Source organism: Papilio polytes, unplaced genomic scaffold (assembly GCF_000836215.1).
Source record: "Papilio polytes unplaced genomic scaffold, Ppol_1.0 DF824270.1, whole genome shotgun sequence".
NCBI lineage: Eukaryota > Metazoa > Arthropoda > Insecta > Lepidoptera > Papilionidae > Papilio > Papilio polytes.
The window spans coordinates 95,948-108,623 of NW_013524934.1; the positions used below are offsets into that span (position 1 = coordinate 95,948).

The window sequence follows — 12,676 nt, forward strand, 5'->3', positions numbered from 1 at the left end:
CTATACTATGGCACAACCGTAGAGTCGCGCTTTGCTTCCTATGAGTTTATATGGAGGTGCTCACACTTCTCGATTTTTATTTGTGCAACTAAACAGTTGAATGGGCTGCGAAACAATCGACAATCGCACAACAGTTGTTAAATAGTTTAGTCAAAGGTGTGCGCTCTATCATTACAATCCACAATCTTGTAATAAGTTACACTTGCGCGGGGGTATTGAAAATGAGTCGGGTTACAAGTGTTATGCTTGTGTAGTAAAACCGAGAAATAAAAAAAATATAGTTCGTCATTACAACAGAACCAAACTGTATTAAAAACAAACAATGTATGTTGGTGTATTTCTGTCTGCCCTTGCACCGAGCACCGATCACAGCACTCTGTCCACGTGCTCTGCTCGCTTCGTTACTGATAACAGTGTTATTGTTTGCACAAATAGTGTGAGCGTACGACTCAGTGTTGAATGTCACCGTAAAATAGTACACATAGACAATTTACAGTCTCGCGAGGCATTACTCACTAGCTTTCGCATGCGACTCCGCCCGCGTGGAATTAATAAACAATAAGTGACGTATGTGTTCTTCTAGACTGTGTTATAAATCTGTGCCTTTTATTGAGTTCAGTAAATCCAAACTTTCACATTTGTAATATTAGTAATAAAGTAAGCTTTTATTGTTTAACAGTGAATTTTTATATAGGTATTTAAAATGATAAAAATATTACCAGTATGTGGCATTATGTCCCCGTTATCAGACGACGCCGGCAATTTGCAGTCGGCATCTGCAATCTGCAATCAGAGAGGTTATCTGGACACGTTGACCTGTCGCTTGCATTTGCGCCGGTGCTGCGGTACATTGTGTTGCTGACATCCGTCCTGTCTACCTCGCTGGGGAAACACGCGTAAAAATAAAAACGTAAATAAACAATGAACATTGTAAGAGATTTAATTTATTAACAACTTTTGTGTTGAAAAATGTTAATATCAATAACAAAAATATAGCTATATTTTTAAAATATTAACTTTGACGATGTTTTAATGTCTACATTAAAGGCAAGTTTGTGTACTATCATCATTAATTATACGATGGAGTCGCTTGCAATGTGAAGAGGATCTGGACAGAGGCAGGCAGGTTTTATTTATGCCGTCTCAAGTGCATCGGGGGGACGTCATTCATTCCGGCTGACAGCGTCGCTACCTGCCGCCCACCGACAGGAATTATAGCTGGAATACGTGTGCATTCAGAAAAGTACATCCCCTAATTCATTCATAATCATAATCTGTATTAATATAATAAAGCGTAAACACACTTCGTGGCGTAGGATGTCAGCAATCACAGCATATATTTTAAATAATTCTTTCTTTAATAAAAAGACTTACACTTACGACACGTTATACATTTACACGCTAATAAACTTAGGGATAAAAATTGAGAACTTGACAAATGTAAACAATAAAATAAAGTTTTTATAATTAGATGCGGATGAGGCGTCACGGGAACAGCTAGTTAGCATTCCAACTTGTTATTTGATAAGCAAATTAATAAATTAATCATTTTAAAAGTTAAAGGTTCTATCAGTGATGCAAGGACGTCGTAGTGTGCGGTGACGTCACGACGTCGTCTGGTCTGGCAGCAGTCAGCTGTTTGTTATCTGTGTCCGCGCGTTCGTGTTCCCGCCTTCGCTCGCTGTCACCACTCACCGCCGTCACTCGGTCGCGGCGCGCGCTATCGCCGCACAGTGTTTCGTATGTTTCGCGCAATTTCTTTTTTTCGTGTCACATTATCAAAACTTTTATATCTTGTAAAATTTTGACGATGTTTTTCTTCTCAATAGTAAGTTTTATTTTGCCATTGGAATGAAAGTGATGTTTTTTTAATTGAAGATTTAAAAAAAATCCAATAACGCTCGTGTACGTGAATGTTTAATAATTAATGATTTAAGAAAATAATACGTAAGTTGACTTTTTTATTAACATGGAATTTGCTTTGTTTTTGCACAATATTTTTTACAAAAATTTCCTTGATATTTTCTCATACAGAACCTATCTGCTAGTTTATCATTTGTCGAATTATTGATATACCATACTTTAGTATTAAAATTAGGTTAAGTGTGATTATTTATTTCTTTACAAACCGCAATCTAAACCTATATCGTATTATTAATAGACCATTGTTGATATATTTGTAAATGAAACCAAGTGACAATAACTCGTTATCTAAGATAATAAAATGTATTTATTAATCGCAAGTTTTTGATAAATACAAAGATTGCAGTGACTTTTATCATTTATTTTTTATCTCTATTTTTTTACCTTTGGGACGTCTCTCCTCGTAACTCTTAAATTTCATGTCATAGTTAAATATAAACGCACGGCATGCGCCAGAGGCGTAGATTAATTATTTGATATAGACATATATAACTAAGTATATAGATAATATGTGTAGGTTAGATGCACTATAACAGCGGCGATCTGGCGACATTACTAAAGTAACAATCATAATTAGAAGCATTTTTACAGTAATCAAGCGCTGGATTATCCGTTGGAACACATGGACATAATGTGCGTTTTTATATGTATTTAGCCGCACCACGCGTGTCTGTTTTATAATTAGAATTGACCGTGTTATTGGGTCATTCACGATTCCCTCGAAAGTTTCCGCACACGCTGCTAACATCTTAGCGTAGCTTAGATTGTACGTCTCAAAAAATAAAAATTATACCTATTCAATTTTAACATCGCCTCAATTATAAAAACAGCGCAATAATTATTTTTACTTCATTAATTTATTCATATTTACTTGTTAATTTTAAAATTAATTTGTTATCAATGATAATGATTAATTTATTAATTAATTTAATCAGTTGATTTCCAAAGTAAAAGCTGACATAATTATTTTTTACTTACCTGGTATTCCAAATTTTTCCACTTCGTGTTGGAAGAAAATCATTTGGTACAATTACTTGTGCTTTTATATCACAAAATATACGACAAATATATTGAGCAATAAGTTACGAAAACTAAAAAAAAAACTTTTGATAGTTGTCAATGTGGTCGCAACATCGACTCAATGCAACAGTCTAGGCGCTGCTCAGTGTCAGTGTATAGAGCCACATCGCCCGCTTGTGATAACAACTTTGTTTGTAAACCATATATAACCAATTCACACTCTCTGATCCCCTGCCTTGTAGATAATTATTATCTTATTATAATTAATGCATCGAGGAAAATGATTTTACTTCGAATGCAATAATTAATTGCTTCAATTAAAAATATATTTTTTAAATTATTTCTCACAAACTATCTTACTTACACTTACACGTAACTAATTTACTCTAAAAATAATATCTTAACAGTGTCGTAAATAAAACGTTTCTTAACCCAGCTTTTTTAATTAGTTTTTATTTACAGCTGTTGAATTATCAGTTAATAATATATGATACATAATGTTCATATAAAAAAAATTACACATACAAAGTATGTTATCTTTAACATAAACATAAAGTGTGACAATAACACAGACAGATGACACCCCGACTGTGATTGAACTCCGTTAATTACTGATGTACGAGTAGATGCAATTAATAATTAAACATTGCGGTCTTTTGTTCTTGTTTATTGTAGACATTGTTTTAGCCAGCGCGTGTCTGCGAGACGCGGCGACCGCAAGAACACGCGTGCGTGTCCACGTGCCCCTCGTAGCTCCACAATAATTAACAACTATTTCCCTCTCTATTAATTCTAAGAAGTAAACACATTGTAAATAGGAAAATATCTAGAAAAAAGTATAATAATATAATAAAAAACCGCAGCACCGAAAATAAAACATAATCGGATGGGTTTCATAACAATAAAAAAGTTATTGTATGTTGTTATTAAACTCGTATGAAAATTAGTGTAGAGCACGAGGGCGACAGTTTGATAACATTGATTGGACTCAATGTACGAGTACAGTAAACGTGATGCCAACGAGCTCAGTATCGGCTTACCGCATGTCCATACGCTTAGTTTTTGTTGGTACAACAGACACTCCGCACAGAACAAGGTCCTCATATGTTTAACACCCGGCGTGAGCTACAAATATTTAATACTACTTTCGCCCGCAACTCCACCTGCGTGAAATAAAAAAAATAAACTAAAGTGACTATCCTCTACGTCTATGCCAAATTCATTTGAGATCTGTTCAGCAGTTTAGGCTACAAACTCTAACAAACATCCACCTAACCTTTCGCATTTATCTAACTGCGGTATTGCAACATCGATGTGACAGGATGATCGTAATAGATAGATTAGACAATACAAACAAGTGGCCTGCGAGCCCTCGTGGCGACCTGCTGCGCCCGTGGGAGCCAGAGCCCTATGCCGCCACATCGCCACATCGCCACATCGCCATGCCGTCAGCTACACTACCACGCCACCAGCGCGGAGCACCAATCGATAGTTCAGTGACACGGCTCGCCCTTCAATGAGGTCACACTCCGTACGGCCACATAAGTAAGGACAATACTATGATAGTTTGTTGTCAACTGATATTTTGATATACCAAATTCGGTGAATGTATGGCAACGACTTCTTTGACCGTACACAAACCGTAACAAAAACATAAGTGCGCTTTTTAGTAGTCTGATTCGATATGAAAATGTACAAAAAAAATCAATTTCACTTTCATTTATAAATATGTGCATTAAAGTTGGTTTTCCAGGAAAACAAACTAAGGAAAGAAGAGAAATAATGTGTAATCTAGTAACTTAGCAGTTTCCTAAATATAACTCAGTTTTATAACCTTTGTAATGATTCAGCGCTTGTTTGTGCTTAGTAACACGATGTGAGGTGAGGCATGTAGCAAGGCGGGGGTAACAAATATTGCCGAAGTACAATCGCGGACTTCCGCAGTGTTCCACTTTAAGAAGATTGCCTTGTTCATTGCAACGAGACAAACTCTGCCTCTTCCTACAAATCACTCGTTAGATAGCAGTAAGTGCTAACGAAAGGATAATAATAAAAAGTAAGTAGCCGTGTATCACTAACCGACTTTTTTTTAGTATAAGCTGCGTAAACATCAATATGTTTGTTTCGCGTTTTGTTTCCAAATATTCAAACGGTTGTAGCTTTTATTGTGGAACACCGCCAGTTTTCCCGATTGTACATACGTTAACTGCCGATTGACCTTGCCCAGACCGCGGCCTTGCCGGGTCATGTTTCAATTACCATTTTCGAAAGCCGAAAAAGAATTAACTACTTTACTTGGCGGAGAAACTAAATTCAATTACTTAAGCCTTTAACTTAAATAATGCGAGCGATATGAAACAAATGGAGAGGCTATAATGTAAAAAAATGTATTAGCATGGTTGAGTCGATTACGTAACAAACCAATTTTAAAATATTCCAAATCGATATTAGTCATTGACATTGAAATAGAAGAGGCGCCCATCGCAGTATCGCCACATCGCAAAGTTTATAAGCGTTTTACTACTGCAATAAATATCATAAGAGTACTCGCTCGTATCTGCTCTGTGGCCGTCATCGAGCTACACCGCGGCCTTCGACACATCTGCAACACATAAGATATTACAATAAAAATATCCACGATCGTTTGAGTTAATACGAAAATACGAAAATGAAACAGTATACAGTTTACCTTATTTCCCAATATCTCTTTAGCTTATAATTGGCTAACCAGGGCAATAACATTTTGTCCATATAATATAAAAAATGTCAACAATATTATAATAATTCGTCGTCTGGTGAATCAATCAGTTGGTTTTCCTCATAATTAGAAATTCTTTGAACACGCATTTATGTAGGTCAATTAAATAAATAACACATGTTAGTAATTCGCAGTACAAATATGTTGCACAAAATAACGCAAGAGAAGACCAATTTTTATTATTATGAAATACATCTGCCGACATCTGAAGCTTTTGATAAATTAATGTAAAAATGTCCTAGTTGTTTAATCCACGTTTGAGATTGAAAAAACTGGCAGGATATTTGAGAATGATTAATAGCGTTTATAAATATAACTACTAATTAACGAGGAAAGAAATGTAATCCATGCTAGGGCGCTGACATCGTCGGCTATTCGTAATAAATGTAGATCATCCGATCCCGTCCCGGCGGCTCCAGAAATATAACTCCGGAATTTTTGTCCACGTATTCTTAACACATTGAAATTTTAATTCTATCATTCGTTGGTAACTGAAGTTTTAAAAAGAAACACTTGGACAACAGCCTTATACAGATAAATTAATCTCAAGACGATATCTCTGTAATTCCAAGGTAAAAACAGACAGACTGGTTCTCTATTTTCGGAATCGACCTCAGTCAGACCCGGTTGAACAATGTCACAAAAGCCAGCTACACTCAAGCTTGCTTCAAGAGCAGTTAAAACTAAAGATGTGTAGCTGGCTTTATTTGGCAATAAAATGGGAATCAGTACAGTAGGTAATTAATTTAATATTCGGTTATACGTGATTTATTACAAATAATTGGAAATACAGTAATTCACGATTTCCTGTCGGCGATGACGTCAATTAAAAAACTTCTTACAAACATGGATACTAAAATAACATATTTACTGTAATCTACTACGTAAACTTTAAGCCTCCGAGTTATTTAAAAACAAACAATAGTAATGGTAAACTAAGTTTTCACAGGAATTGTTTTAAACTAAGATTTTTATTACTCTCCTTTGTGTAAATGTATACTTAATATTGCTTATCCCGTTGGGTTATAACATAACTAAGTACTTACTTAATTATAATATGACTTAAGAAAAATGTACAACTATGGATATTTTATAGGGCAAACTGATTTCTCTTATTCGTTACCCGACAGACTTGTATACTAAAACTCTTTGTTAATATTTGGCTCAAATGATTATAAGAATTCTTTCTTCGAGTCGTAAAACCTTTTGTTTTCAAATCTTCCCATCCCGACTACCTGAAGGCTGTCAGTAGCTACTAGCCATCGGCGTGTAACAATTTACAAATTTAAACATGCGTACAACTTCATCAAGTAAAGACGTTCCGCAAACGGATGTAGTTTTTGGTGCTGTGCTGTGTGTGACTCTTGTGTTTTATTTCCATTGCATCGATAGTGTCTTGGTCCCGTCGTACTACATTCAGTCATCTGCGATAATAGGTAAACCTTTGAGAACATTTGTAAAAGTTTATATCAGGATGATCGATTATAGTTAAATTAAACATTAAAATAAAACATGCTGATTAAAATTTCTTATTGCATTGTGCATACACACAAAATTCATACAAAAATAGTGCTGTTAAAAGTAAATGCATTTAATATTAATATTCGGTACTCCATAGAGTTTGTTTATATTCAAGGCAATGTCCGTACAGACCGTTCGCCATAATTACTAATATTATTCATAGAGTAAACTAACTGCGTACATACAAATCAGTAATGTTTGGCTGGCCGCGCCGCCGCGCCGCCGCGCCGCCGCGCCGCTGCACCGCCAGCTAGTGGAAGATTATGCTTATCTGCCATCAGGTGTTGGCGTCCCGACTGCAACCCGCGCTCCCTGAATATTAACAAGCCTGCACCTAACATTAGGCGTAATACTAACCATTACGTCTGTCCGGATGTATCACAAGCATTTATATTTTTATTATCCTTTATCTTCGAAGTTAATAACAACAGTTACAGCTAAGTCGACGTGACTCAACTAGTATTCTGCTATTATTTGGATGCAGTAGAGAGTCTCGCGGCTGCAGTTTTATATGCGTTTTGGAATGTGATTGCATGTTTTAAATCTTGATGGAACTATATTATGGGTTATTTTATTTTATCAGTCAGTAAAGAATCTAAGTACAAGCTATAAATGAATATTTAATTATGAATAATTAAATATTCATTTATGGACTCTACATTCAGTGTTCCGTAACAACCTTCGCCTTATTTTTATGCAAAAAATATGACACCTGTCAAGAGTTGACAGATGTCATGTTAACCATTATCATCGCTTTAATTATAATATGCATATAAATCTTAAGTTTTACTGCTTTTCGGACTAGACAAATAATAAGATAAAGTTATTAATTGTAACATATCATAAAACGTAAGAATTTTTAAACTCCATTCTTTTAACTTTGTAATCGTGTGATAATTTTAACTGTTGTGTACATTCATCAGTAAATAACAATTTTGGAGCGATAATCGCTTTTTAATTCACTAAAAAGATTAAACTGGTTAATTTTACTTTGCAAATGTACACAAGAAGTTTAACAACATCAATAAGCATACCTTACGTGTAAACATTTATAGGAGTAACTACGCCTGAAAATAGACAATAAAAATGCTTATTATACAGCATGTTCTAGAACGAATATTTAAAAGTAATCAGCTGTTTACTTTATCTTGTACAGACGTGTAGAGCAATAGTGGCTTAATCGGTCGGTCGCAACCACGGAATCCGGAATTGCATATTTTTTACAAAATTATGTTATCTAGCTAAACTTCTATGTTTGTCCACTTTTAATACCAAATATTTAGAAATACCATTTAAAAGTTAAGAGATAGTGTTTTCAAGTTAAGATTCAATTAATGATATAAATATTGTAGATAGTTGTTGACGAAATTTATTACTGGTATAACTAAAATAATAGGGAGTAAATAAATTATGAAATAACTCTATGTATAACATTTATTTATTTACAATAATCCTGGACATCCTAAACCTAGTTTATAAATCTGGAACATCCTTAATACCGACAGCTATAAGACAATATGTTTCCGGACAATCAAACTAAACCACAATTAATTAATTGTCATACAAATATTTCCCGGTAAAATATTTTAAGGGAATACCGCGCTGTGCTATAAATAAACTTGCGTTTTCCTCCTGAATTTCGTTATATATTGTTTGATCTGAGTGTTGGTGTTCATTGCGGCCGCAGATGCCGTGGTGATGGCCTGCCTCGCCGCCGCGAGCCGCCGCCCCGGGAGATGACCGCGCCCGCCGCACCTCGCCATGGCGCCACATGCGCACGATACCGAAGAGGTACGCAATTAAACATACCAGCTCGGAGGAACTTAAATCTATATACAACATCGCACTTAGGTTTATTTTAATTTACAAAAATAAAAGACTTACTACTAAGTATTTGTATCGATAAGCGATCATACTGACAAATGTGTATTTGATTGTTATTTTCATAAAAAAAATTGCAAGTGTTATCTAATCTGTGTACTTAGAGTTACAACTTAATTAAAATTCTTATCGACTAATGTTAAGTCAAAATGTAAAAAAGCTTGGAAAGGCTAATTTTAATAAAAGTCTGCCGGATCTCCAGGTGGAACGGTTGAATGGCGAAGACTCTCTGGTGGAGCCAGTGCACCAGGGCCGGCGCATCCAGCCCGAGGGCCCGCCGGGGCAGGCCGCGCGCGCCTGGCTCGAGCACGAGCAGCCGGAGCGCGGGGGCGACAGCCGCACCAGCAGCCCCGGGGAGAGCCGGCGCCTGCTCGGCCCTGCGCCCCTGCCGCCCGGCACCAAGCCCCGCCTCCAGGCCGGACTCACCCTCGGCGTCTGGGCCGTGTCCAAAGATAGTAAAAAGAAATCACAAGAAAAAAAGACTAAATGCCAGCTCGCGAACGTCACGAAGAGAACGAAGACGAAGTTCCAAAAGAGAAAAGAAAAGCTAATCGCGGTTCTTAAACCGCCGTACTTCATACTCACCATGATTATTATCATAGTAAGTGCGCACTGCTCACTATCCCGCGGGCACTCGGCTCTTTACATATCTTTTATTTTCTCAATGCACATTAAATCGGTTTCTCAGAAGTGCATATTGTTATTGCAGATCTGTGTGCACGTGTGGGGCACGGAGGCGGTGCGCGCGCAGCTGGAGTGGGCGCCGGGCGCGTGGCGGCGCGCGCCCTGGCGCCTGCTCACCTACGGCTGCGTACACGCCACCAACGCTCACCTCGCCCTCAACGCACTCGTCGCACTAGCGGTCAGTACAAAATTAAACTTTGATTCTAAAACAAATTAAATCATTTATCATGTTGCTGTCCTTTATTCTACATTGATTTCTATCTAGTTAGTTATTGTATTGTAGTTTATATACGTATTTTGCATACTTTATTATTTTGTATGCTTATGATGCATGCAAGCAGTGTTGGCAGTACCAGTGTGCGCAGGTGGGGTGGCGGCTGGAGCGCGAGCAGGGCTGGGCGCGCGCGGCGGGCGTGTGGTGGGGCGGCGTGGCGGCGGGCGCGCTGGGCGCGGGCGCGCTGCAGCCGCACGTGCGCGTGGTGGGGGCCTCTGCCGCCGTGTACGCACTGCTCACCGCGCACCTGCCCAACGTCTGTCTCAGGTTACTGTTCTCAATTTATAATCAATCACAATCATCATAAGGTGTCTCGGTCTCGGACGTTCTTGCTCGTACTGCAGCTAGTCCTTTCAACAGACCTGTCTAAATTGTTCAGATTCGGACACGTGCCGCTGTGGTGGTTCCGTCCGCTGAGCGTGCTGGTGCTGGGCGCGTCGGAAGCGAGCTGGGCGCTGCTGCGCGCGCCGCCTACGCCCGCCACCGCCGCCACCTACGGCCACGTAGCGTGGGCGGCGCACGTGCTCGGCGCCGCCGCCGGCCTGCCGCTCGGCTTCCTTATCTTCAACGGTACGTTGTTATGATGAAATCAAAACTGTCCGTTTGCCTTCACATTTCTAAGCTAATAATGTGTTCCTATTTGATATCGTGTTGTGCTTTTTAAACAATTAGATACGTTTATTGTTGCAGGTGAAAATTCCAAGGAGCGGTACATAGTGTGCGCGCGCGTGGTGTCGGCGCTGGCGCTGGCGGGCGGGCTGGCGGCGGCCGCGCTGCACCCCGCGCTGTGGCAGGCGGAGGACCAGCTCACGTGAGACACGGCCGCCGAGGTGCCGCACTCACACGAGGACATAGCGACTTAATAACACTGAATGTAGTTAATTGCTTTCAAGACTGATATTTCTAAAGTGCTCTGTCCGTCCGCAATTATCTTAACTAGGCGTAAAGTGTATTTGAATTTGTACTCAGATGCCGTGAGGACGCTTAGTGTTGCATGATCAGTAAACATTGAGTCAATAAAAACATCATAATCATCGAGTTGTAGTATAGATACATCGATTTTACTAGCCAATAGTTGTATCGTGGCTTTAACAAATGCCATCACGATTGTACAGTTATGCCTAAACCAGGATAAAGCTTGTCCTTGCCCATTTCCTAAAACCGACGTAACGCTCATAATAGCCAGCGGTTGTATGTATGTATGTATGTATGTGACTATTTTTATAGTACAAAAACTGAGAGAACATTAATAAGTAATTAGTTGCTAAGATCTTCCTTGTTTTGTGTATTGTGTATAAATGTACTGTAGATAATGTTTACAAAAGTTGGTACTATTGTAAGTTTTTGCATGTTATTTAGGAAGTGACAAACTGAACTGGTTTACATATTAATATAGTAAGTAAGTGTGTTTATACAAAATACAACTACTACGTTTTACTCAAGTACAATTATCGGTTGACAAAAATGACCACACATAAGATTGTTGCTTGTAAAATTAAAAATTAAACCCTATTTTCAATATATCTTTAGGCAAATGGACACATATCGTGTAAGAAAAATTTTATACTCTCTTACGAGTAAATGTTTATTTTGATCAGAAACGTTGTATCCCTGTCATGGTACACAAAATGGTGTGAGCAGAATCACCAAATGTGCATTAAGAGATTTCTGTGAAATCGTTATAATTTTGTTTTGTATCAAAACATAACATCTAAGTCAACTAAGTTACTTTTGGCTAAGTTTAGTTAGTGAAGTTTGATAAGGTTAAATTATTTTTAATATGTAAGTGTTAGTTTTGAAGAACGCCATCTAAATTGGGTGCTATTATATACAAAAATGTTATTCGTTAAGAATACTTTGGACCTTAACTTTGGTTTGTTTATTTTTCATTTCAAATTTGTGACTTTATTTGTGAGTTATTTCGACATCTCTTATGTTGTTAAATTGTTATTTAGAATAAAACTACATAGATTTGTAAGTTAACTTATGATCTAAATCTATTTTCCAGTCACGTGTAAGTATTTTTATTTGAAGAAACACCAAAGATATTGTGTGATCTAGTCGTTTGTTTGGATTTATAAATTTAAGTTTGAAACATTCTGAATTTGCAGACAAATGTAAACTAATTTTGCCATCATTGTTCTTATAATATAAACAATTTTATTAATAAAAAATTCAATGAAATAAGTTACATTTTCGTTTTGTATGTGACATGCATAATGTTTTCTATTTCAAATACATGTTGTTATGTGTCATGTAATTATCTTAAATTGAAATTGAACGGAATTGTTGATATTTTGAGTTAATGTTATGATTATGGATGACGTACTTACACATTTTTAACTTATGTAAACTCAATTTCAAAGAAGGAAATAATAATTGTTTTGCGAAAGGCTAACTGCTGCCGACTCCAAAACATTTCTGCCCGGTTGTGATTCTAGTGTCATTGTTATAGTAGCAATGGTCCTACATCTACGTCTAAGTGCAATTTTTTAACATCTTTGTATACTTAATGTGTTTACTATTAAATACAATATTACTATGATATACTCGTACTTTTTTCTTTAAACATGTATATCCTCGTATTGTAATTAAAATTATTTGAATGAAACAAC

General features: G+C 37.2%; 1 protein-coding gene across 3 annotated transcripts; it reads left to right on the top strand.

The window, feature by feature from the left end:
* The first annotated feature begins 1,909 nt into the window (after positions 1-1,909).
* Positions 1,910-12,606, top strand: LOC106105508 (protein rhomboid-like). Of its 3 annotated transcripts, none has more exons than XM_013285882.1 (7): positions 1,910-1,947; positions 8,910-9,013; positions 9,306-9,704; positions 9,813-9,965; positions 10,153-10,328; positions 10,441-10,631; positions 10,752-12,606. In XM_013285882.1, exons 2-7 carry the CDS (start codon positions 8,984-8,986, stop codon positions 10,874-10,876), a joined length of 1,074 nt encoding a protein of 357 aa, XP_013141336.1. In that variant the 5' UTR covers positions 1,910-1,947; positions 8,910-8,983; the 3' UTR covers positions 10,877-12,606. The 3 variants fall into 3 exon arrangements, with proteins under 3 accessions (XP_013141336.1, XP_013141318.1, XP_013141328.1); XM_013285864.1 differs by lacking the exon at positions 1,910-1,947 and adding an exon at positions 7,058-7,137; XM_013285874.1 differs by lacking the exon at positions 1,910-1,947 and adding an exon at positions 7,510-8,071.
* The last annotated feature ends 70 nt before the right edge of the window (positions 12,607-12,676 follow it).